Source organism: Nipponia nippon, unplaced genomic scaffold (assembly GCF_047370975.1).
Source record: "Nipponia nippon isolate SJK-2023a ecotype South Korea unplaced genomic scaffold, ASM4737097v1 scaffold_2, whole genome shotgun sequence".
Lineage (NCBI taxonomy): Eukaryota > Metazoa > Chordata > Aves > Pelecaniformes > Threskiornithidae > Nipponia > Nipponia nippon.
In genome coordinates, this window is record NW_028262336.1 from 108,855,065 (window position 1) to 108,882,032 (window position 26,968).

General features: G+C 41.8%; 1 protein-coding gene across 5 annotated transcripts in view; it reads left to right on the forward strand.

Annotated features, from left to right (window-relative positions):
- The window catches only part of LNX2 (ligand of numb-protein X 2), a 61,053-nt gene that overhangs the window by 24,278 nt on the left and 9,807 nt on the right, over positions 1 to 26,968 (forward strand). For 4 of the 5 annotated variants that reach the window (XM_087756093.1, XM_087756092.1, XM_087756096.1 and 1 more), the window contains 5 exons: positions 8,843 to 9,361; positions 18,089 to 18,327; positions 19,412 to 19,611; positions 23,317 to 23,688; positions 25,214 to 25,360. In XM_087756093.1, the coding sequence (XP_087612219.1) occupies positions 8,961 to 9,361; positions 18,089 to 18,327; positions 19,412 to 19,611; positions 23,317 to 23,688; positions 25,214 to 25,360 (1,359 nt within the window). In that variant the 5' untranslated portion in view covers positions 8,843 to 8,960. Of the gene's footprint in view, positions 1 to 3,528; positions 3,634 to 8,842; positions 9,362 to 18,088; positions 18,328 to 19,411; positions 19,612 to 23,316; positions 23,689 to 25,213; positions 25,361 to 26,968 lie in introns of those variants that run through there. The other variant, XM_087756095.1, reaches the window with a different exon arrangement.

The window sequence follows — 26,968 nt, forward strand, 5'->3', positions numbered from 1 at the left end:
CATTCCCAGGCACAGGTAGGGACTGCTCAGGTGTGGCAGTGCTTTCAGGACGAGTCGCCTGCGTGCCAAGGGCTGGCTGGAGCCAGCACGGCTTTCTGCTGCTCCCTGGTCACGCTGGGCTGCAGACCCGATGGGGTGGTTTCGCAGGTGAACCAGTCACTTTGTGTGCCGTACCCCTGCGCACGAGCGAGTCATGTCTCCTGCCTAATTTGGCCTGCATGTAGGTAGCTCGAGTTAAACACTGTTTTGACTGTGGGCTTAAGAAGGCTTTTATTTTCTTCTTTCTTGGAATGTCCCGATGTGGTGATATTTGTTTTTTCTCATTAGGGAGAAAATAAGCAGTCTCTAGGCAGGGCAGACTGGTTTAGGAGAATGCCTTGGCTTTTCAAGGGATGCTCCTGAGCTGCCAGGGCGCTGTTCGGCAGGTTGAGGCTGGAGGCTGAAGCCGCAAACCTTCTGTCTAGACCATCGGCTGCACTCTTTCTCCCCTACTTTCAGGTTTCTTCCTCTGGCCGTGGGTTGTCATGGGCTCCTCGCAGACGATGGGCACTCGCTCCCGCAGAGGACTTTACTTGCTTTCCTGCAGAGCAAGGGCAGTGTGTGGATTGTCATTTTTCTGAGCTGTCTCTAAAGCATGTCCTCTTGGCTCTGTCTCACATAGACCTTAGAAATCTGTGTTTCGAGAGGGATTTTTCTTTTTTGTTAGCTTACTAGGGGGTAGCTAATTTTTTTCATTATGTGGCTGAGCTAAAGAACTGCTTGGTAACAGCATCGTTTACCTTTCAAAATAGCTTTCCATCATCACTCGCGTTGTGGTTGGTGGGGGAAACCAGCTGTAACACGTTAGGCAAGATGGCATACGCCCAAAGGAAGAGATGGGGCTGGTGTTTCTCCCTGAAAATAGTTAGTCCTGCAATTTAACTACCCAGAAAGTTCTTTTATCCTTCTTTCCACCCCCAGCTTCTCTCTGTCATCAAAGCCATTTTGTGATTAATCCAAGTGTTGTTTCCCTGAATTTTCTCCATGCACACCCATAGGGATGGGGGCTGGTTAAACAGAAGAGCAGAAAAGGGAAACATAGCTCACTGCTTCCTTCTTTATTTTCTTTGAATCACTTCAGCTCCTTAAAATTTGAATTAATCAAATCAAATTCTCTTTGTGCATACCCAGGAACCAGCTATGTTTAATCTAGTTAAGTGTTTTCTGTTCATCCACGAAAGTCCCCGTTTCAGGGCAAAGCGCTCAGGGGAGGGCTTTCCAGAAGGTTTAGCATCTTGATGGACAGCTTTCTGCTGCCTTCATCTCTCCAGACAGAAAGGGTGGCACATATGGCAAGGGCTGGTGGACAGATTGCACTGCAGAAAATAACCATGGCGGATAAGCAAATGTTTTACTCTTTCTTGCCTTTCTCCTCTGCTCCATCAGTGAGAAGAAAGCCTTGCTAATTGTCTCCTTGTCATGGATTTTGGACTGTTGGAGTAATTTTTTTGCTCCCCCTGGATGTAAAAGCCCACCTGTTATAACAGCAGTAATGAGATACTGCTTTCTTTATGCTTTCTTTATGCTCTTTGTGCTGGGAAGGAAATTTGTCTTTGGCTCTACCGGCAGGTGAGTGTGAGTTATTTTCATTTTCATTTTGCTTTGCTTCTTTTTATTTCTTTTTTTCACTGCTGCAAAATTCCAGAAGGGATTTAGGAGCTTGAAGGAGGTTTCGTGGAGATTTTTTTTTCATACGCTCAGGCCTAAAAGTTGCAAACCTGCTCGGTTGTTGGGAGAGCCTGTCGTGAGTCCCCAGGCACTTGTCCCGCATTTGGGGGTGCTTGCGGTGGGGTGGCTTCTGACACCAAGCAGGGTTAGCCCCCAGAAACAGGCTTTTCTCTTTCCACTTAGCAGGAAATTCAATGTACCCCCAGAAAAAGGATCTTGCAAATGGTAAAGGCAGCCGCCGCCTCTCTTGTGAAACAGGATGGCAGCGAAGGGCAAATACTTGTGAGCGAGGCTTTGAGTGAGGTGGGCAGCAGTGGCTGCTGTGCCTGCGCAGGAGCGGGCGCAAGTTCAAGTCCTTTCTCCTCCAGGGGGTTCAGGCTTCCTGCAGGCCAGGAGAGCAGCCCAGCCATCCGAACCTGGGTGACTCTCGTCTGGCTTGGCTTGTGCGTTTTACCTCTTCCTTTTTCAGCGCTCCTCTTGTTCAGTAGGAATACGCAAAGTTTAATCTGTAGATGCGTAGATGTAACTTCATTAAAGATTCATGCTTTTGTCTCCTTTTCTTCTATTCTGAGATGATTTATTGGATGTAGCTCTGTATTTGCTATAAAGAATGGATATTTCACTGCAGAGACCTCCGTAGGGTCACAGTCCTCATCTTCCCTGTCTCATTCGAGACCGATTTAACTAAAGTAAAGCTATTTTAATCTCCTGGTCCCAAAATAGAAGCCATTCCATTTGTGCCGTAGAAAATGGCTGCAGGATGATTTTCGCGTGTTTGAGCAAAACCTTCTGGCCACTTGTTTTATCTTTGGGCACCACATCCTTCTCTTTCCTCCCGTCATCCCCCGGTGTTGAGCATCCCTGGGTTTGAAGTGCTGGTTTTGGGAGGCGGGCGTCATTCATCTTCTCTCCTAAGGTCAGATGGTCTTGTGCTTCCCCTCAGTTTACCCTTTCTTTACATCTTTTTCTTCCCTGGTGCGATGGTTGCTCGGACCCCCGAAACCTCCGCAGGCAGCCGCGGGGCAGAGAGGGCAGCGCAGGCATTCCTCCTGCTGGTTCCCCTGCCTGGCAGGGTGTCACGCACACGGCTGTACCGCGGGGGCCCTGAACATCACGGCAGTAAGTAAAGCCCATAGCCCCCCTGTTGCCACGGAAACGCAGCACTCCACAAATACCGAACACAACTTACAGTCCTCTCAATTTTCCCAAACACTCCTTATTTGCCAGATTTAAGCAGGGTTTCATTTCGCAGCCTGGAAAAATGCCGTACTCCAGAAATACCCAGCAATGGGGAGCGCACGTGCGCATCTTTTTTAGGATATTGCACGTAAAAACCCTCACCCCTGCGGTGGGGAAGGAGAAGCATCACCTGCGACCCACTGCCTTTGCAGCGATGATGTCATGTCAACATCTGGTACAGGGCTGACACCTTCGCTGGGTGAGCAGTGCTTTGATGGAGCAAAAAGACAAGTACAGAGGCAAAGAAATAATTAGTGGAGAGATGCTTTTACTGCAAGCCCAGCCTTGCCTGGTTGTGGTTCAGTGGAACTAAGTCACTGTTCAGGCACAATTTTATTTAGCTTGAATATAAAAATTCCAGTCATTCTGCTGAATGGCTTAAAAAAATAGATACAAAAAATAGATGTATTGGATAATTGGTACAAAAAATAGATGTATTGGATAATTGGCATGCGGTGACAGTGTGGCTGCAGCGTTAGCAGAAATCTGTCCCAGTCTAATTGCTGTGCTCTGCCCGTCTCTCGTAGGTTTGTTTCCGACTTTGAGCTGCCAGATGCCATCTTTTGACAACACTTTCAGTTGTTCGCGTTTTCAAAAGAAGAGCCTAACAGGATTACTGTCTCATAAACTTGGACTAGAATTGAATTGGGGTTTGGTGTTTGAAGACAGTGCAGCCCTCAGATATCGGTATAATTAACATGGATATTGTAAAGTCAATACAAGTTGCTAGTTCTGCTTCACTTGTTTGCTCTATGGCTTTAATATTAAACCAGAGATTGTATCTAGTGAGCTAGGTCACGCTTATTGGAAGATGTGGAATAACACTTCTTCCCTCTAGTGCTGTGTGCCAGCTATTTATTCTCATCATGTTTTTTATTACAGTTCCTGCTATCTTATTCTTCCACTCGAGCTAGGGTCTGCTTTGAAAACAGTTATGAATCATCAGCCTGATGCTGCAATTCCTGTGAAGGATACTGGACTGCGAACTAAGAACTACTTTTTAATCGGTCGTGATGTGGTTTTAAGCGATGGATGTAACTACTGTCTTCTTTCCCTCTCCTGAGGCTTGTGTTGATCCACTCCTGGCTGCTAAGAGATCCTGTTCACAGCCCTGGTATTTGAAAAAGGCAGGGGAATTTGGGTGCCCTGAGATCCTTCCTAGCTAGCTTGGGCACTCAGGTGCCATGGCTATGGAGAACAGACTTCAGAAATCCTGTGACATCTTAAAATTAAGCCCACCTTTCCTGAAATCCAGGGTGATGACCATGCTGTTGTTCAAAGTTATTGATCAATATATCTTATGTGTTGCCTCGCGAGTACAAATCTGACTGACGAGGAAAGGACTGCCTGAGTTTAGGATCGTATGAAACCTTCACCATAGCTGTTATAACTTCTTTCCGTACCCCCCTTTCTCCACTGCGGAGAGATAAAAAAGGGATGTGCTGAGGCATTCCTGTGCTGCCAGCGGGCAGCAAAATTTTGAGCCCTCTGGGATGAGAAGCAGCAGCCAGCACCCGGTGGCATTGAATCGAGAGCAAATACAGGTGGACATTTCCTCACCTGCAGTTGGTTTCAGCCACACAGTATAAATGAGGCATTCATTCAGTAGTTAGAAGATGTCCATTCTGGCATGGAGTGCTGTTAGCCACAGAACTGAGAGATCTGCATCCCAGCTGTTTTGGAATACAGGGACACCGGAGTCCGGCAAAGGAACAGGAGTGTCATTCGTCAAAGGGTGTTCTTTTGACCTTTGCTTTTGGTTGAGGAAATTGCATAGGGTAGTAAACAAAATAGGGAATTGTGGTATATTAAAGATAATTTTGAGAGAGATTAGTTGGTAAGCTGGGTATTTGCCTTAGTTGTTTGCTTCTGAGGTATAGTCAGATTTTTTTGTAAAATTTTGAACAGTCAGCTAATGGGCTCTAAATCTCCAGGATTTTAATAAGAGAATTTATAAATAGATTACTTAAATCTCTGAGAGCATTCATCGCAAAATACATATTTCCATTCACTTCAAACTGAAACTAGTGTTAATTATTTGTGACTTATGTAAAAAGAGACAACCATAGTAAAAAGGCTAAGTTATTGCTACAATTCCGGTTTCCTTGTGGTTTGTTTTTTTTTTGTTTTTATAGTGCCCATTCAGACAGAAGGAATAAACATCGTGAAATCTGATGTAGGTATAGAGCCTGACATCTTATGCTTGTGTAAAAATGTGTCAAGCTTCTCCAAAGAATGTTAGTTGAATCAATAAGTCAGAACTGGAGGAGGCCTAAGGGTAAGGCTGTCATCTTCAGTCTAAAATCGCTCTCATGCACACTCCACTTAAAAAAAAAATAAAATAACAATTTGCACAGTTGGATGTCCAATCTTGCCCAATTCCCAAGTGGACTGTGATTTAAAACTGAAAGCAGGGCACCACCTGCACTGTTTGGCTGTTGTAAGAAAGTCCCAGGAGAATTATTTCCTAGGGAATTATATGACTTGAATAACAGGCCTGGCCCGCTCTTTTACTCTCTTTATATTTTTTGTAATTCTGACTATTTTTCCTGTTTGCAGCTTTCCTGAGCTGATACCATCCTGTGGAGCTGGTGATCTGCAGTGATAAGAGATACAGCAAATAACATAAGGGATGCATAAAGAGGGTTGAAGTAGGGTATTATAAATGGCAGTGCTCCAGTATTGTGGATTTCAGGGATATAGTGCTCTACATCAGTGAAATTTAGACCCTGCCTGCCATCGCACTTTTTGCTCAGACCACAAATATTGTGTTTGTGGACTTTGTAAATCAGGCAATATTTTGCACTGGGAATAGCCTATAAAAACTCTTGGAATTGATAATTAGGCAGCTGTGGTATATAATCAATACAAATCCTGGTGACTGATTCCTCAGTCATGGAACAGGCTTGCCTCAAATGCAGCACAGCAGTGAAGGAAGCAAACAGCAGTGCGAAAGTGAAGAAATCTCAATAGGGTTTTTTGGGGGTTTGGTTTTGTTTTTTTTTTTTTTGGTGGTGGCAGTGTGTGTGTGTGTGTGTGTTTGTTTTTTAAATCTTCATATTGTAATCCACTATTTATTTCTCCCACAGCTCTGCTGGTAGAGAGGTGGTGGAAGGGTGGTCACGTCAGCTGTGGAAAAGGTGGTGGCGTTAGTTTATATGGTATTTATTGATGGTTTAAGCTAACAGGACACTGGTGGCCCTGCAAAGTGGCTAGAGGTAGTGTCAGCAGCCTGCAGAAACAGCCTGCCCCGGGCCTGAAGTGGCACCTCCGCAGCAAAGCACAGCCGAGGGTCCCTGTCCCTGCACCAGCAGCATTGAGACACAGGAATGGGGCAGTTGTAGGAACAGGTTTGTCTCCTCACCTCCTTCAGTGGTGGGCAATAGAGAGTGACTGCCTGTGTTGCACTGAGGACAAACTCTTGTGATTTCAGTAAACAGAGCTTGTCTCTGAATGTATCTTTCCTAAGAAAGAAGGCTTGTCATGATAATTTAAAACGTGACAGTGAAAGTCTCATTTCTCAATAACTTTTCTTACTTTCCTTTTTTTGTTTTTTGTTCAAAATTTATAGTAAGCTATTTTTAAAAAGTTTTTAACACACGAAAGGATTTAATAACAACCTCCCAGAAGAGGGGTGCAGGTATCTTTGACCACAGCAAGTATATGGTCAAAGTATCTCACGGGTATATTTACTGTATGATGCTGCCTGGTGCTCTGTAGCAGACTGCCATGTGAGTCACGTAGACTTCAAAGTTTGAACAGCAATTCTAGAAGCCTTCAAGAAGGCGAATTCAGGATGCTCGCTGCCAGTGGTCCGTAACTGGAGCTCCGTAACCACAGTACACAGAATGGTTCCTGGGTGTCTCCGTAGCCTTGCTGATGTAGGACTTGCTTCTTTCTTGGGACCTGGGTTACTTGGAGGAGGAGGAAGAGTCCTGATCGTAGTCAATAGTAGGAGTGGGTCTAGCATTTGGGCAACACACTCTTAAAATGGCTTTCTCTGTGTTCTGCATGTCCCTTTCCTCTGCCCTGCCTGTTGGTGCTGCCGGTACCCCCACACGCTGCGTGTTCCTCTCCTAGCGCCCTAAGTGGTAAAATAATTTGGTAAAGTCGCAAATCAATGCAGTGTTTTTCCAGAACATTTATCTGGTTTATTTTGCGTTACATAAAAGACAGCCATTAGATGGGTCTCATCCCTTCTGCCTTAATCCACTAGCATGAATGCAGAGCGAGAGCGCTGTGGTTTGAGCATGAGGGCCCCATGCACGGCTCTCCTTATCTGCTGTCCAATCTTTGAACTCTTACATAATACGTTTAAGACTGGTTTTTGAGTAATCTCTTTTGGGGTCTCATTTTGCATCCTTCGTCTCCAGTGACAAAGAACTGCTATGCTCTTCCCTCGTGAAATCCTTTCCAGAAGGTGCACATTATCTGCAACGAGGCAGGGCAATGATGAGCATCAATTTCCACGGCAGAATAGAAGCCTGGATTACAAATTACTATTTAATCCTTTTTGCGTCAAAGGATATAATAATCCTTGTAAAATGTGCTCTAAGTCTTGTGCTTGGCTGTGCGAGGTTAAGGGGCAAAAACCAAACCAGGGATTCTCTTAAAAAGTAAGACATGGTGAAATGCATGTGTTCCACATGAATTTCAGAATATATTTATGACTACATTTCAGCAGCTAAAAATAAAAATGATGGGCTGGTACCTAGGCTAGCAGTTTTCATTTCTCCGTATGCTTGCTACTACTCTGCTAGAATACAGTGTCTGTCATGAGTGTTGCTTGCTGAATTGCAATGAAGAATTTAGGCACAAAGTAAGCATTACTCAGATTTGATTGTTTGATTGTTTGTTTTTTTCCCCACTGATGAGAACATTTACCAAAACTAATGAATCAGGAGGTCTCTTAAGAATGTGAGAAAATTTGTTATATTTTCTAAGTCATCCTTTTATGAGTGTCAAGCAATGTGATTTTGTAGGGGAGAGAAGGGTAAATAAGGCTGGGAGTGGGTAAAGATTTAGTGTTTGAAATTGAAGACTGATGGCTGCAGTTTCCTGACCAGATAGCTATTTTAAGAGGGGCAAAGTTTAATAACTTATAAAGTTTAGAAAATAAATCCCACAGTGACAGACCTACGGGCCTTTGACTGACATGATTATCGACACATTGAGTACGCTGTAATTTTGTTAGATAAAAAGCAAAACAGGTTAGTTGTTTGGAACCAATAGCTTCATATGATTAGTTTATTCCATATTTTTATTACTGGCCTCTGTACTGAATCAACTGTGGCATACTGGATAGGATCAGTCCCTCTTACTGTGTAGTAACCCGCAGAGAAAACCTGAAGGTAAGTGGTGACATATATGCAATATTATTAATGGAAAGAACAGGGTAAGCAGTTTGTTGCTGTTATTTTTAATGCAATGTATTTAGACCTGTAATGTGTCGTATTCTACATTAATAGTCAAAATCCAAAAAAGAGAGTCGGACCAGATTAAAATCGTAATCTCATATTAAAGAACACATTTAATTACTTGGTCACATAACCATTATTCCACAATAGGGTATTTTTGTGCTAGATGCTAATTGCATGCCTCTGGTGTGACATTGCATAATGCGGTGTCCTTGCTGTCACAAACTGGTCATCTTGCAGGTGAAAACTGTGCAGTGCAGCAGCTGTTATGAAGCCGTAAAACATTTCTGTTGTAAAAGGAATTGTACTTACAGATTTTTTTGCTGCTCTCTTCTATGACAAATTTATGGAAAACAGGAATATTCTCTTAGTCTGTCTAGCTGTGGTGTTTTGGTAAACGCAGAAGTCATCAAAAGTACTGACAAGAATTTTCATAATTCATGCAAGATGAATAATTTTTATTTCTTTATTTGTTGCAGAAAATGACACTTGACTGAAGAGCATAAGTCACCCTGGAAGAAGTTGCTTCCCTCTGAGCTTTCCATGAGCAACCCCATCCTTTGAGGAGGCGGATCCATCAGCCTTCTTAGCTGTACAATGGGGACTACAGGTGACGACATGGCGTCGGTGGAGCAGAACGCCTCCTTGAACCCTCTGTGCTTCGAGTGTGGCCAGCAGCACTGGACAAGGGAGAACCACCTCTACAACTACCAGAACGAAGTGGATGACGACTTGGTCTGCCACATTTGCCTTCAGCCCTTGTTGCAGCCATTGGACACTCCCTGTGGACACACTTTCTGCTACAAGTGCCTAAGGAACTTCCTGCAGGAGAAGGATTTCTGCCCGCTGGATCGAAAAAGACTCCATTTTAAACTTTGCAAAAAATCCAGCATTCTTGTTCATAAACTGTTAGACAAGCTATTTGTTTTGTGCCCCTTCTCTTCCGCGTGTCAGGAAGTCATGCAGCGATGTGACCTGGCGGCACATCTCAAAAACAGGTGAGCGGCGCAGATGCTTGCATTGCATGTTCCTTACATGCTTGGTAGGCCAGTTTGTGTAGCAGTGGAATTTCGGGGCAGGAGAGGGGAGAGGGTTGGTGGTGGGTTTTAAATTCACAGTAGAAAACTGTAGGGAATGGTCAGTCTGTAACTGCGCACAACTAGCGCCCTGGATACCGCTTTGGACATCAGACCAGAAATGGTGAAGAACACGTGGAGAGAGTCATGGGGAGAACGACATGGTTCGTTAGAGGTCTCAAAAACATGATTTAGCAGAAGTTGTTAAAGAAAATGGGGTTTGTTTATGGTAGGGGAAAAAAGGCTGAGGGAGGGGAAAAACGAGGGATGTGCAAACTCTGCCTGTGAAGAGGAAAGAAATAGTGCAATAGGAACAAAGGAGATTTAGTTCAGATTTTAGGGAAAAAAGCTTTATAATGGTCTGGCACTGGCATAGATTGCTTGAATGGTGGTTGTGTATTCCCCACTTTCAGAAGTGTTTATGAACATAAACCAGCCTTTATCAGGAACAGTTATGGCAGAACTGATTCTGCTTTGAGGTGGGCAGATGGACAGGGTATCTCTCGAGACTCCTGCAAGACCTATGTTTCTCTGTTAAACAAACAATTTTATTTTTTTTTAGTTTTGATTGCTTATAGAACGCTTGCAACACCCTGTTAATTTGGTAGAAACTCATCACTTCACACCAGTGGGAAGTTTTGGTGCAGCTTTTGTGAGTGGTTTTGTGTCAGAGAGATACATTGCAATATTACCTGCACCTAAATGTTTAGGACCTTATGTTCAACTGTTAATAATTTTATCATTCTTCTGCTTTATGCCATCCTACCCTAAATATTTAATTATTGAAAGGAGGCCATGATAGAAAGAGAGGAAAAAAGATTATTATAAGGTTGGACCAGATGATCCTTGTGGTCCCTGCCAACCTGGTATTCTACGATTCTGTGACTATCAAATTCAGACAATGATACTTCATGTTGTGCAGACTAGTGCACTTTGTCCTTCCAGCAAAGGAATTGCCTCTGTACCGTGTGTGCAGTACCCTGCTACCTGAAGATGTTTCATTCTTCTCTGTAAGGCGATGCCATTTTTCTAATGGAAAAATGTTAAACTTGTTTTGAGGGGTACGTTTGGCTTCTTTTGTTTCCTCTATACATTGGAGAATATTTTCAGTAAATAAACAGATAGAATTTTTTTAATCATTAGCTATTTCATTACATGAGTCACAAACAAAAACTTGGACATACCATTTATGTTAAAGCTAAAATATGGTGGAATTAATGAGTCAGGGCTAAAAAAATATTATGCATATCTATACCAACTAACTTTAAACTGTTTAGAGATTTATGAAATTATAAGAGGAGTATAGTGAAGAGTTATGTAGAGAAGGAATTTATGTATTGAGAGGAAATGCATCTGACTTCAAAGGATCAGGTTCAGGTGAATCACATCTGCTACCAGAAAATATTCTGTGTACAACTCAGTGCTATTTGACAAACTACGTTCATGTTGGAGAGGAAGGTTTCAGAGAAGTATGTAACTGTCCCTGCAAAAAAGCATCAAACCCAGAAGAATAAGCATTGAGGATATCCATGGTACACATAGACAAAAGGCACTAGGAAAATACGATTCAATATGTAAGCGGTTTTGTCAGCAGCGTTGGCAAAAACAAGCATATTGTCTGGTGACTCTTCGCAAAAACGGATGGTACGAGTCCTAACTCTTGTGGTCTCCTCAGTCACTGGCTGAGATGAGATCTTTTCATTTCAATGGCTTCATCATGGGCTTTGTTCTTACCTGCTTTGCTTTCTTTCAATTTGATACTCTTTTTTTTTTTTTTTTCTTTTCTTTTTCCTTTATTTTTTAAACCAGGCTGCATAAACTTCATCAGTTGCCCATTTCATGAAGGTGTTTCATGGTTTGGTGGTCTTATTGAAAACCCCAGGCCCAGAGGGAGGGACAGCGGTGGCTGTGGTGGGATGGGGAGAGGTTTCCTTTCCTGTCACCCTCCCCAAAATGAGGGCAGTATTAGCTGTGTGCCTCCTCCGCTCGCCCTCAGTCCGGTCCAGCGACACTAGTGGCCACCTGGAGGGAAAGGTTTATTTGAGAGGTGCACGGATCTACCCCATGAACTTCTTTCCAAGTCTCGGTCTTCGTCCATTTGGAGACTCTTGGAGACCATTTTCGGGTGAAGGGTGACATTGTGGAGGAGATTGCTTGGAGTCAGGTGTGGTGTGGGTGTGCGTGCAGGCAGGTGCTCCGCAGAGAAAGGGAAGAGAGCAGCCACCGCCTGCCTTGGAAACGGTTTGTTCATGTGCATTTTTCCAGCATGCCCTCTTCCTTCTTTCCCATGTCCTGAAGGCTTCTGGGGATTCAGAGCCTGGGAGGACCTTGGGCACACAGGGTATGCAGCAACCCTACGGACTGTGGTGAGCCTCGAGTTGCCTGGGTGTTATTGGTCGTTGTACCCACAGCATAAATGTACACATGTGTGGAGGTACGGGGACTAATGAGGAGCCTTTCTCTCTCTTTTTTTTTTTTTTTTTTCTTTTTTTCTTTCTCCACACAGTTTCCATGTTAGCTTAGGCTCTTGCTTGTTTCCTCCAAGCAAGTAATTTCTGATCTATATGATGACTTGGGGGTGGTGAGGAAGCCTGTTTGTTCGATTTATAATCCTAATATTAAACCAATTTGATTTTAATAAAAGGCAAAATGCTAGCAAGAGTCCTGCTATGTATTTGGTTCATCTTCTGGTTTCCCACTGTCATATCCCTCACCTCTGCAGTCCATTTTCCTTGGATGACATCTCTTTGAATGATATTAGGGCTGTTTACAACAGGGCCACATAATTTATTTGTACGTGGAACACTATGTATGCTCTCTTTAGGTATATATGAAATATTCATTTACCTAATGCACAAGGTTATTATGAAATCCGAGTGAGCTGAATCACTAGCTTTTACTGTTTGTTGGCTGGAAAAAAAAGCTTTCAGTTGCAGAAGGCTGCTCATTTTCAGTTCCTTCTGTTGTCTTGGGATGCCGATACACATTTTGAGTATACGGTGATTTACAGTTTTCAATTAAGTTTATTTGCAAACATCTGAACACCTGTAAATTATCATTGCTGACATAAATGATGGCAGCAGCTGCGTAGTTTGAATTTGATTTTATATGGATTAGTGAATCCAGTAAAATTCTACTACTGATCATTAACTGTAGGAAAGAAATATAAAATTCAGTATTATTATAATTTTCAGCATAGATTAATATAAACCAGTCTCAACAAGCCCTTACATGAACTAGTTTGTATTTCTGAGGAATGCAATATGGTTGGTTAGTTTTCACTATCTAAAAACATTCACACTCAGGTTTTCCAGTGTTGTTTTAATTGGCTCCATTTGAGCATCAAAGCTGGAAGAAAATGTCATCGTATCCAGCAGGCACCTCAGAGTGTAAGGTTACTGCAAGCTGCTCCAGCAAGGAGGTGAGAGGCACGAGATACAAACTTGATTACTTCATGGTCACTAATTGCACTCCATGGTACCTCGTTGCATAAAGAAAATATTCTTGATTTATCAGTCTTTCAGTTTCATCACACTCACTTAGGAATTGTGGTTTCAAAGTTAAACACAGTACACATAATCTGATTTAAAGGAAAAAAAATATATGAGTAATGACAAGTTGTGCTGTTTTTCACAATCACTTGGGACAGAAAATTTGTTAATGTTTAGTAAAGTAGGTACCAATTCCACTTCTAAATATCAAAGGTAAATTATCAGAAGGAAATCTGACAAAAAAATTATTGCACTTTTCTGTGTATGATTTTAATTCAGTTAATTCTTATGGATTATTCAAACCTGAAGAAACTCCATTGTACAAAAACATACTCTGAAATTCATACAACTTTTAATGAGGGTTAGGTATTGTGTTTCTGTATTGCTTTTGAGTTGGGCTTCAGTTTTCCCCTCCTGTATTCTCCTATGGTGGTTTAAGTTACCATTTTGGATGGAGACATTTTTCCAAATGTTTTAATGTCGGGGCCAACATTCAAGCCAATTTTATGTCAAGTTAAGTTTGAACTTTATATAGGATGGTATTTTCTGGAATTGAAGAAATTATTGAGCTATTCACTGTGTGTCAGTCAGCATGCTTAATATACGGCTTTAGATTAACAAGATCCATGGGAAAATTAGTTGTATAGATACAGAATTTTATCATTCAAAATCTTTGCAGTCCCAGTTATTTTGGTGTTTATGATAGTGGTGCTGAGTCCTGGTTAACTGCAAGCACTGTCCCTACCCTGTTCTTCATAGCACCAGGAGAAGTGAAGAGAATCTGTGGGATTTAATCCTCTCTTGGCAGGTCTTTTCTTACACCTGAGTAAGCGGACAGGCAACAGATTCAGAGTTTCTTCAGGCCCTATGGACTCTTTCTGTCGCTGGAAAGGAGCAGGATCCTTCTGTGGTTGTTCTGTGCTCTGAAGCCACCTGGCTTCTTGTGGGCTTCTCAAATCATTGGGTATGAGAGAGAAATGTGCAACAAAACTACTCTTTTTCCTGACCCTTCTCTGATTCCCAAACATAGATAACTCCTAGTGCCTCCCTTTTTTTTTTCTTCTTTTTTTCCTGGCAAAAGAAAAACCAAGATCCAAACACTTAACTTTCCAGAGCAGCACCATGTTTTACTCTGAATTGCAGCTGTAAATCTTGCCAGAATTACTGCTTAAGGTCACTTTGCTGGAAAAGTTTTATGAGCAACAGCAAAGGCATTTGGGTTGCTTCTCTGCAGTCTTTGCTTAAATACAGCTCCTGCTTGGAAAGCTATTTAGTGCACTGGTTTGAGGTTATTTGGTGTGTTTGCTTTTATTGAACCTCTAGACTGCGCAGAAGCTGATGGCATAAGTTACAATGAAATCTTTCTTTTCAGTAGTCAGTGAGCAAATGTGTTTTTCGAGCCCCTACTGTTATTCCACGGAATACACTGTAAACTACATCTTAATTTTGTATGAAAGCTCTTTTTGTCTGCAGAGAGGCATTGCTGCTAGTGTTCCAAAAAGTCAGCTTTTAAATGAGAAACCCAGCAGACTTTGCTACAAAAAAAACCAACAACAAAACAAAAAGGAAACTTTTCTTCTCTATCTGATATGGATTAAGAGAAGTTGAAGGTAAAAGCTATGCTTAGTCACCATGCAGAATTGAGCAAAAGCTGGTGCTGAACGGAGGAGGGAGTGGATGAATATAAGCAGAAGCTCATTTTACATCCCAAGAACAATGGCCTTTCGAGTTTCCCGATAAATAACATCACTCAGTTGCTTTAGCTGGTTATTTCAGTATCTCTACTCTTGAGCATCTTGATTCATGAAAGAAATTAAATAATTTCTGGAAATTCTAAAAAACATTCCTGCCTTTCTTCTCGCTCCTAGCCAAGATATTCTGGCTTGGTAGGTAGATGTGAAATGCCATTCCTGTAAGACACATTTCAGTCTCATTTGAGCCCTTATTTATGTAATTTGTTGTATGAGAATGGATTCCTGTACCCATAAAAACAATCTTCAATGCTCGTTTTGATCCCGAGATGCCCATCTGTGTACATAACTTGTTACAATATTTAGTCCAAAATGCTCTTTATCCCAGTTATTTGGCAAAAACAGTATTAGTGACAATGTGCATCTTTAGAGATTTATTGGTGCTTGTTAACTGTTACAACTGCTGTATGGTTTTGCTGTTTGTGAATAATACATTCCTACTGCCAATAAAAATCTTTTTATGTTGCAAGTGGAAATGAAAAATCTCCTTATAGATGTGCTTGCATACCAATACTGGGCTTTGCTGCTTAGTAGGTGGCATATCATGTTTAAAGACCTAGGAACTGGCATCCCATGAATTAACGTCTCCACTAGACAACTACTTTCCTGGCAATGCCGTTGCACTATACCAGGCTGAAAGTCATAGTCTGTTTAGTCTGTTACAATTACTGGTTAATTTGGGGAAGAATCTTTTTTTTTTTTTTTTTTTTTTTTTTTTTTTTGCCTTGTAGAGTGCTGCACAAAAGGGATTCCACTGAGCTGAGTAGGTGTGCTCGGAAGGCTGTTTACATTTCTTGATATTAGCCTTTGAAATGATAATTAAATATCATTGGCAAAAATAAACCTCAAATCTATTTATATTTCGTGTTACGACTTTCATCAGCTGCCAGGTAACGATGGGGGAATGTGCTTTGTGAAGGAGGATCTGGCTGTGGTTTGGAAGGTTTTGACAGAAATAGGACACTTCCAGGGGTGATTTTTGTTCCATCCTGGTTTGATACAGTTTAAAAAAAAATTGCTAAGGTGTGCTTTGCTGTCTACACCCAATCCTTTGGGATCCACAGGCCTTGTGAGCTGGCTGAATAAGAGTCAAGAGCACAGTGATTTGGTAGAAGATACTTAAGGAAGTATCTGGTTCACAGAAGTAATCCAGTAAGGCTGGACTCTGCCGTCCAAGGTCAGCGGGATTGAAGGGCGGTCCTCTGACAGCGTCAGTTTTGAGCTATTCGTTCACCTCTTTGCTGAAAAATTGCCACTCCTATAGCAGAGCAGTTCAGGGACAGCAAGGACATGCAGCTTGGGGTGGCTTTGTCCTGAACCCTTGTGGATCAGTGTGGGAAAGCGCATCTGTCAGAGCTCCCAGGAGAGAAGAGGTTTCCTCTCAAGAGCATTTACCCCTTGCCGTGTTGCTGCAGAAGTGAGTGATGTTGGAGATTGGTCCTTTTTTCCCCTGTTGCCAGTGCTAAGATGTGGGGGAGTGTGAAGCTAACCCATCAGGTTAAAGTATTTTAGAAATTTTGAGGGAAGGGATTGCATGTCTCCTTTTCTTGGCCTTTTGGGATTCTTGTTTTAAGGTTTGCATTGTGAAATGGTCGATGATGAAAACTTCCTGCTGAGTTTCACCTGTAACCATGTGTCTCTGGCCACCACAATAAATTGAGACTGGCCAGATTTCGTAGCTTATCAGTCCCACTATGCCAATGATTTTATGTAGTAAATATTACCTGGGGACAACCAAGAAGTAGGGTTGTGTTCCATCATTAAAATCAGAGAAAGTTTTTCGCAAAGCAAAACCTTTCAAGTCATTTTCATCTTTCGTGCTTGCACTTTCTTAACTTTGAAGAACAAGATGACCAGCAGTCACCTTGGGGAAGGCCCCAAGAAGTGATTTCTTAAATGTGTCATTTCGTAATGTGAGCTGTCTCTAATTTATGTATTTATGCATATTTCACAGCACATTTGGGTTACCTTATGCTATTCTTCTAAACATGTATATCATGACTTTTAATATATGTATTTAATGATTGAGAGAGAGAGAGATAACTCCCTTTATGTATGTATAACACTGCTGGGGGTCACAAAAGCTATACAGGTGTCTTTATCAACATTCTTGGGAGCTGAATAACTTTGTTAACATTTCTTTAAAATCCCTCATGCTGAAACAGTCTAACCATTTAATTATCAAATCCCCTTCACAGAATGTCAGAAGAGAATTGTGATTCTCAAAACATTCTGGTTTAACAAGTTAGGACATCGTTAGACTTCAGCTGTCTTTTACTCTGTTAACATATTTCTTCTCCTGTTGCAAAAATAAATCATTTCTTCTTTTGTTATAACAATCTGTCAAATTCCCAAACAGGGAGTCCTTTCAAGAACACGGTTCCTTTTTTTCTGACACTGCTACAGTACAAGCATCTTTAGGTGGTCAGCAGCTCCAGAAGCAGGAACTTTAAGAAGGACATAAAATACTGTAAGAAGTGACATATCAGACACTGGCAAAGCTGTCACACAGGCAGATGTAAGATGGATGTCCACATCCAATTATCTATACGTAAATGTAAGACCATTCGAAAAATGAAGGCTTTCTGTGAATTTGCAACATTGCAGCCCTTCTTTGCAATAAACTATTGTAGGATTTTAAACACAAGCAAAAAAAAATATTGCATTAAGAATAATGGCAACTCACAAAAATGAATTTATAGCGAAAAGCGCCAAATGCTGATGGAGCATCGTTACATGAGGGAAAGCAAAAAATTGCACCTCCTGTGTGAAGTCAGGAAAAAAAAGGGGAGACAGGAGGAAGATGAAACACTTTCTACTGATTCAAGAGGTGATGATGAGCAGAGCTGTTACTTTTGCTAAACTTTTCATACAAACTCCTAGACAAGCATAATTTTTTTTCAGTATTTTATCACTTAGATTGCAATATAGGTAAAATTTTCATCTCTTTCCTCCTCTGAATGACCCCAGGAAAATACGATGTTTCCTTCTCTTGGCTTACTAAGGTGAAAGGAGATTGCTTCAGTGGGTCTCCAAATGTGTCTTTGCACAGGGCTTCTCTTCTGTGGAATTTTATGCCAGTCCTGTTTAATCTTTTCAGCAAGGTTAACTTCCAGAAACCGCAACGTACATAGCAGCGTACACATTCAGAAGGTGTTACAGCACATTTAGTTCATGACCAAAAAACTATGTAGTAGAAGTTTTGTGAAGAAGGCAGTATTGTTTTGGAGTTCTGTCCGCTAAAACATATTTTGGCCTTAAAATCCAATGTGTTTAATATTTTTTTTATGACTAGTTTAAAGCTGCGGCTCTGAAGAAGACTGATTTCATTTGATGGAGCACGCGGGCATTTTGTGCTCCAAACATTGCTGCAGGCTTGAAGCATGGTATAAACGTTGTCTTCACAGGTGTCCTGGGGCTTCTCATCGAAGGACTGCTCTGGAGAGAAGGAAAACGAGCAAGCTGCAAGCAGAAGCAGAAGGCGAGAGTGGACCCGGTGGGACAGAGCAGCCTAGCAGTTTATCTCCAGATGCAGATCAGGGAGTAGTGCCAGCCGAGCAGAGCTTCACCTCGCCCGCCCTTCCCACATGGACAGACGAGCCTGGCATTGACAATCCGCCTTTTGAGGAGAACACGGTAGCAGACAGTATGTCACCACTTATCTTCTCAAGTCTCTTTTATCAGATGCGGAAACATTTGTGGTGTCAGTGCTTGTCTCTTACCAACTGTGAATGCACATCTTCATCTTCTGCTCTTTTCTTTTGCAATTCCTGGATAAATATTAGTGGGTTTCGGTTATGTGCAAGTATACAGCTGGGATAAGGTCACAGTTAGGAAGGAAAGAAATATCTCAGAGCGTGTGCCAGATGCCATGGTGCTGTATCATCTTTTATCATATCATGGTGCAGTAGTTCACGTTAATCTACTAGTATCACTGGCCTTGCAGTGAGTCTGAAGGAGTGTATTTTCTGTAAAATTACAAAAGTTGTTTTCTAAGATGACACTTCTTTTCCCCTCTTCCCCCATTCCCCCTGCCCGGATCAGCAGCGTTCCCACACACAGAGTGCTGTCCTGCTCGAGCGAAAAGGCAGCTGAGTAACCTGCATCCATCTGCACCAAACGAGCAGTACCATCTCTAGCATCTGGGATTTTAGAGAGGAAGCGCTGAGTCTTACCACAGAGGAAGGTGGTCCCGTCCTCTTCCTTCTCCTCTGTATTTGCTGTCCTTTAGCATCCCCCCTTTTCCTCTTTAGTTGTCTTCATGTTTGCTTCAGAAATGGGCTCCTTCTCTTGACCCGGTAACTCAATAGCAGCTCCTAGTGCAGTTGTGAGACCAGCTGACGAAGAGGCATGACCAAGTCATACCCCATGGGGTAACCCCTAAAACACATTTTTATCATCATCACCAAATGTGAATACACAAGTGACCCAATTGGAAATGAAATGTATGAAATTTATTATAAAGGACAGGATCCAAAGGGTTCAGAATGCCCTTTTCCAATCCAAATGACTCCATTTCAGGAAGCACGGATGCTACTAAGTCATTAGAGAGCTGTTTCTAATGAGCTAGGTGTTCCAAGTAGTGGAACTAATCCAATTGCATTTGTTTAGTTTGTTGTTAAACCATTGTCGTGTGGCCTTTCTACATTGTCCTTTGGTGGTTTGCTTTATTGAAAATGAATGACGTATAAAGGATATTAATCATCTTTCTTTTTAAAAATAATTGGCAGCAAATCAACAGCCACCTACCTTGCCTGAAGGAGAGATCACTACTATTGAAATTCATCGGTCCAATCCTTATATCGAATTAGGAATTAGCATAGTGGGTGGCAATGAAACGCCTTTGATCAACATTGTCATTCAAGAGGTTTATCGAGATGGGATCATAGCCAGAGATGGAAGACTTCTTGCTGGAGACCAAATACTTCAAGTATGGAACCTAATTACGTATTCTGTCTGCTTGCTTTCCATTCACTCCTTGCAGAACTGCCTGTTAAATGAGATGGGAGATTTTCCTTGTCAGAATATGTTGTGTAAATGTTAGCTTTGCAATTATCAGTGGGAAGGCAAATTAATATTCAGAGCAGAGCCTGTTGTTCTAGCAATTTTGGCTATCATGCTTTATGTTGTTTGTCGGTCCAGTCTCTGGAATTATTTTTCCTCCTTAGCATCTCTTATCAATGTTTAAAATATGAGTTTATTTTTCTGTTTTTAAATGTTGTGGGACCTGGTCTTTATTTCAACTTATGCATGCTTTCTGAAGGAACCCAAGGTTACTTCTGGCTAACAAGTTGGCATAGTTTATTCTGTATAAAAAGCAATTTATGGATTGTAAGGCTGGCTTCATCTAAACTGTTACTTTAATCTGGCTTCACTGTTACCTTCCAATAGCCTAGGCAGTTGACCTGTGTCTTTCAGTATGTGTAGAAGAGTCAGTGATGTTCTTCACTAGCATCATCTGAAGCAAGGCGCTCTAAATATTTTTCAAAAAAAGTAAACAGTTAAAATTTAAGTTGGTTGTGATAGAATGTGTATTTTTGTTACTGTGTTAAGTAATTAGCCACAGACAGTGTAAAAAGATCAAATTCTATTCAATTTTGAGGTTTAGTTTTATGTTAGGGGAAGGGGTTGTTTATAGGACTCTTAAGAATGGCACTAACAGAGTTCTACATAAACAAGACAGTCCTCCAGCTTTTTTCTGTTTTTAATCATTCCACCTGAAACGAATATATTACCATCATTTCAAAATGACTTCAGTAACAATGTTTGCTTTTGATCTGATAGGCTAAGGTCAGTCCAAAATTAGTATCAGCCTTTTTCATTTCACTTTTTTGAAATCAAGCTGATAGAAGTAGCTAAAACACTGTAGTTACCCTTGGAATGAAATTAATTTGCACTTCAGAAAATAAAGTCCCTTTTGAGAAACATGCCTTTTTCCCCTCTTGGAGTGTTAGCATAGTGGCTGGCCAAGAAAGTAACCCAGGAGGTTTCCAAAATGTTGCCTTTTTAACAAGCAGTTGCAGACACTGGTTGAATGCTGCCTAACTTATTTCAATACTCAAGGGCTCTCCTTGGTTGACAGAATAGGGATCTTGAGCTCCAGTGAAGCTTTGGAAATCCTTGCTGTTTGGGCAGGTGTCAGTTATAGTTTCCAAAGCTGTGAGTGGCAGTAAATTGATGATAAATAGAATTTATAAGCTGCAGTGAGTCTTCCCTATCGACGTGTTGGCACTGGGGCTGTCAGATGCTAGGAGGGTGTCCATCAGGGTCCTTCTGTCATGCCAAGGGAGAGGTACAGGAGGTAAAAGCCAAATGTTTTGGACGATACAATATCTTTATTGCTTTGAATTTACCTGTGCAGGTGCTGAGCTGTTGTATTAAAATGACCAGGCTCGGTCTCTGCCAGCTGTAATTAAGTGCAGCGTTAGATGCAGCTCAGCGTGCGCACTTCAGTCGGCTATTTTTGAAAATGTCTTCAAAGGCTTTTATGAGCAGTAAAGGACTAAAAGCCAGAAAGGACTGTGAGATGAAACTCAGCATTTTCTTGCCCAGTCAAACAAGAAGTATTACCGTTTCAAGATCTGAGGGAACAGCATTTAGTAACAGCTACATAAAAGTGTATGTTCTCTGCAAGGTATAGATAGGTACCTAACACTTTCAAAGTGCTCTACAAATTGTCTCTTTTTTGTGCTGGACTGTGGCTGTAATTCATGTAAAACATGACCTAATGAGAATCTCTTTCCCCAAGAAATGCTAAGGCTGTTTTATTCTGAAATTGTGAACTGCCTTGTAGAAAGAAGAATTACATTTTATTGCATATATTCTTCTATGCCCTTTGAATGCTTCCATATTTTATGTATTTACTTTAGCTAGTGACAGCTAAAAATAAAACTAGATTCAATTTAAGGGCTCTAACGGAGGAGCCCTAGTGGGTTTTGCTGGTGGCAGCTCTAAATGTTATTTCTCCTAGCTATGCCTCCTTTCCCTCTGCCCAAGGTTACAGCCTGTCTCGGGGCAGCAGCAGACCAGGACACGACTGTGGTTTGGTGTCTGAGCTTGCGGTGCTGCCGGGAGCAGCGGCTGTGTGCTGGGCATCGGGCTGGAGGATGGAGGTGGCTGAGGGAGGGCGACCTCCCACTTCGCTGCCAGAGCGGCAGCCTCTTGCAGGGGTAGGGTAGCGGCGGGTACGGCTACCCCTTCGCCGTGCTGAAACCACCACAGCCAAATTGTTTGGTATTGACCTCTTGGAGCCCCTCAGCTCAGATGCATGATGTAAATGTGGCAGCTGTCATACATAGATTTCCGAGTCCTTTCTCTTCCTATCTTTTTTTTTTTTAAGTGTTAATATTGCTATTAGATGGTGGGAAGCTGCAAGTTTATGTTTTTACTTACTTAGGTTGCAGTGGGGACCATTAAAAGGCTTAGGTAAGGCAGGTCAGTATAGTCCATTTGGTGTTAGTTTCTATCTGCTGAAATTATGGGGCAGAGGTTTCTCCATCAGGGCACAATAGGACGTGCTAAGGATGAAGTTTTAGTGTTAACTTCGAACCCCTTCTTACAGAACAAGGCAAATACAGGTTTTGTGCTGGTTTTTGTGGTGCTCCTGTTTTCTGCCAAATCTCATTGCACTGTCAATTTTTATCTTAACTTTATAGTGCAAGAAATGACTGAAGATTACTGAGCTTTGTATCAGTGGGCCACATAACAAACACAATTCTTGTTTATAGAGAGGGAAAGTTCAGTCTGTTTTTCATTTACAACTGAATTTGGAGCGATACAGGTTATAAGTCTGAAACTCTGACCTAGAGTGGAAAATCTCCTAAGTTCATGCTGAGACTTGAGAATTAGTACAACCAGCTTTTTCTACTGTCTTAATGAACAAATTTCATTATTCTGGATTTCAAAGGGGTTGTGTTTTTTTTTATTTCTCACATCATGGAAGTATGGCATATTGTTAGACATAAGCTTTCTTCAGAAATCTGTATGTATTCTTTTTATGGTTATTGTTTTATAGTGTTAAGTGATGCTGGGCTTGACACTGAAAGCACACACAAAGTTCTTGTCCTGGAGAACAAACAATGTAAAGATCTAAGGAAGACAAGTGTAGGTGACCAGGAGAACAAAAACCCTGGACTATGATGACAGAGGGTGTTCACTGTTAGAGAGATGTTGTCACCATTGTGGGAAAACGCCTGTAGTTCACCAGGGGAAGTTTAGATTGGATATTAGGAAAAACTTCTTCACCAAAAGGGTAGTCATGCATTGGAACAGGCTGCCCAGGGAAGTGGTTGAGTCACTATCCCAGAGGTATTCAAAAGATGTGTAGATGTGGTGCTTAGGGACATGGTTTAGTGGTGGACTTGGCAGTGCTAGGTTAACGGTTGGACTCGATGATCTTAAGGGTCTTTTCCAACCTAAAAATAGGTTTGTGGATGGAGCAACAAAAGTGGGTTTGCAGGAGAGGATGGAAGTATGAGAGAGGAAGCCTGGTAGGGTCAGATACGTAGGTTACTCCAAGGTTGGTTTTGCAGTGAGCTCTGAATTTAGTTTGGAAAGGACTTTAATTTCCATAACCAGGAACAATTAAACATGTGAAAATATCATTCTGGGTTTTTTTGTTATTGTTGTTTTGCAGGTCAATAGCTTTGACATAAGCAATGTGTCTCACAACCACGCTCGAGCTGTGCTTTCCCAGCCTTGCTCAGTGCTGCACCTCACCGTGCTGAGAGAGAGGCGGTTCGGCAGCCGCACACACAACCACACGGACACCACCAGCTCCTTGCGGGAAGACAGCTTTCAAGTGACGCTGCACAAACGCGACTCCAGCGAGCAGCTTGGCATTAAACTTGTACGCAGAACAGACGAGCCAGGAGTTTTCATTCTTGACCTTTTGGAAGGAGGGTTGGCTGCTCAAGACGGCAGGCTCTGCAGCAACGACCGTGTACTTGCAATCAATGGGCATGACTTGAAGCACGGGACACCCGAGCTTGCTGCTCAGGTTATACAGGTAATTTGCATTCCCTACCTGAGTCCTTAGCTCAGCTTTATTTCTTGGGTAAAGCCTCGGGTAGAGTCTGTCCTGGACAGCACAGCTTGTGTAACACCTAAAAGCCTGCAGCGATGCAATTCGCTGTGATTTGTGTTCTGGAAATAATAGTGCAAAGCAAGGTCTGCTTTGGCACCTAGCAGATGAAATTCACCTCCTCAGAAGTGAAAAGTGCATTAGTCTTCCCTGGCATACAGCCTGAAGGTTAGAAGACCACTCGGGTGATCAAGGAGAGTACCACGTAGCCTATTGCTTGGCAGAAAAAAAAAGAGAATTACTATTATATTTATATATGTACTGTAGTTTTAATCTCTCAGTAAGCTCTATAAAAGTGGGATTTGTTTTGTATTTATTTGCCTGTGCATGGAGTTGGGCTTAAAACAGGAAAGTGATTTGTCAGACTTTGTAGAGGCAACAGGTAGCAGCTGGGAAGAAAAAAAAATAGGTCTTCCATGAATCCTGTGCAGTAAAACTCATTTTCTGAGTGTTCAGGAAAGGGCTATTCCAAATGACTGGCTCTGCTCTGGACACAAATATTACTGAAAGCATTACATATGACTCTTCCCTGTTCCCACAGGAAAACCTTTACTCCGTGCCTTTCTCCCAGTCCGTAAGGAAACAGCTGCAGCACATTGCTGCTTCCTGCTGACTGGGTGTTGGTGAAAACTGCTATTTTTTTTAGGAAAGTTGGAACAGACCAGTAGTAGGTTCTTGCCGTCTAGCGCAGTCGTCTTTGCTTAACCCAGCACGACATAGAGAGCTGCGATACAAATGAGTAGTAAATATTTGTTTCAGGTATGATTTCAAGAGCTTCCATGGCAGTTAAAGGAAAATAACAATGATCTTTGGAATTGTAATTTCAGTTTCCCCGTATCTTGATACAGTGAAATGGTCAGAATTTTACACTGGGTAACTTTTATCTATTGAGGTGTATTTTTGCGGCAATAGAAGTTGATGTTTCATTTAATGTCTGGTATCCAAGTTTCCTGATATTCCCCAAACTCCAGAATTTGATGGTGTGCTTATATATACCATCTTTCTTAGAAGTCTCTTTGGGAAACACCAGAGGTGTTCAGAGCTTTTGACCAAAATCTGCAGACCCTGGAGCCATCACGTGGGCATTTCTTTCTTTTATTGCTATGTGTTGCAGAAGTTTGCAGAGGCTGCAAATGGAATGGGTGATTTTTAATGTTTGAAGCTGCATAACATAAAGCGAGAAACAGTCCTTTTGGCAAAGGATTTCCAGCTGATACAGATGTAACACCAGGGGAAAAGCAGGAGTGTTAATATCCCCTCTGTTCTGGGGGGAATTGCAGCAAGAAGCAAGTAAGGGACTGTGTAATCTTAAGAAGTTTGTGGCACCCCCAGGAACTGGAAAACAAATTCTGCTGTTGTCTTGTTTCATATTTTGTCATATGTTTTCCTCCCCCTCTGCTAATAATCAATATCCTATCGACTTCATTATTTTGTTTTATATATTCGGCAGGCTAGTGGGGAGAGAGTGAATTTGGTCATCTCTAGGCCTCTGAAGTCACAGACGGTCAGTATTATTCGAGACACGGGGACTCACAACAGCAACTCACACCAACACCAGTCCCAGCAGCTGTTTCACAGCAGACCCAACTCACATAAGGTTGGTGTTTCTCTTTCTAAGAGGTATAAATACAGTTTTATTCTTGTGATGGTCTAAGTGTGTAGCAAGGCAAGATTGGAAGAAGGGGTTATGTCTTCTTTTTTACCTTTTTTTTTGTTGTTTTTTTTTTTTTTTAAAGATGGCTTCCAGGTACGCAGGTCCTGCATCATGTCTGGAGTGAGAACAAAAGATATGCAACAGCTTTTCAATATATTTTGGATTTGCTGACTGCAATGAAAGAAGCAAGTTCTCTGAGCTCATACAGCTGTAGTTGTTAGACCTTGTCTAAGACAGTGGCTCATGTGTTACTACTGCATGGGAGAGGTGTCATTCAAGAACGTTGTCTTTTGTTGCTGCTGTGCTGGCTGCAACCAGCAAGGACAGGGGATGTGATGCACACTACCTAGGATATAAAGAGCAGGTTGGAGGGATGTGTCATCATCTCCATGAGCCAGCAGTGCTGGCTGCAAGACTGCTGAGTTCTGTAGGGTCAAGCTGGAGAGAAAGGCAGAATGAGGAGGCTTTCATGAAGCTCGTGTCAGATTATCCAGAAGACCTGCAGAAATAAAGCCTGTGCTTGGGATGTTCTTGTAGTTAGAAAAATATGACTTCTCACTGTTGAGAAGTTGATTTTGTGAAATAATTGTCATGTTGACCGTGTCAGCCAAGCCACCTTTCCTCCTGTCTGCTCTGTTGGCATCACTGTTTAACATTATACTTCTGTTGGAAGGATTTACATGTGTTGGTAGTATTTTCTTCTAAAAGTTTGGGTAATTTCAGAAAAGAACAAGTGAGGCTCTAGGAAGCTTGTTTTCCTCCTGAGGGACAAAGGTGAGGCTCCTGAATACAGTTAGTGGCTGTTAGAACTTGCCACAACATTAGGCCATATCAACACAATAATTACAGCTCATCTATATAAGAGCTTGAGCCCACTTTCCGTCTGCCAGCATCGGTTGCGTTCATAGCTCAGTTCCAAAGTTGATCTGTTGGCTGAGCTGATTTCCCTCCCCTATCAATACCACCCATGGGCTCTTTCAGAGTGGGATGTCCCATGTAACCACAAGTGGACATTTCCCATGTTTCACACCGTTTATCTTTGCCTCTCTCTCATTAACCTACAGTTGGCTTAGAAGTCTTGTGGCTTAAAAAATGTTTATATAATTGCATGGTACCAGCCAGTTAGTCCTAAAGCGTGAAGACTTAAGAAGGAGCTGTCTTTATAAGCTATGATATGTGTATGTATAGCTACATATGTGATTAATGTGTGTATGCGAGGAGCAGAGTGAGTGAGGAGGAGCATGTGGCATTGGAAGTCAAAGAAAGTAGTGTTGTCATTTTCCAAGAGAAGGCAGGGAAATAAATAAGTATTTGTAGTTGGAAGAATCTCCCAGGTTATTTCTTCTGGTATTTTGGATTCCTTGAAAATATTCTGTTGATTTAAGATGCTAGTATAGGTATAGGTACAGTGGTTTGACTGTATCACTAAATATCCTTCAGAGGAAGAGCTTCAGCAAATAAAATATACTTTGATTCAGGTTTAGATCCTTTTGATGGGGCTAAACTAAATACGGGCTAAACTTTATAATTCAGGTGTTAGAAAATGAAATA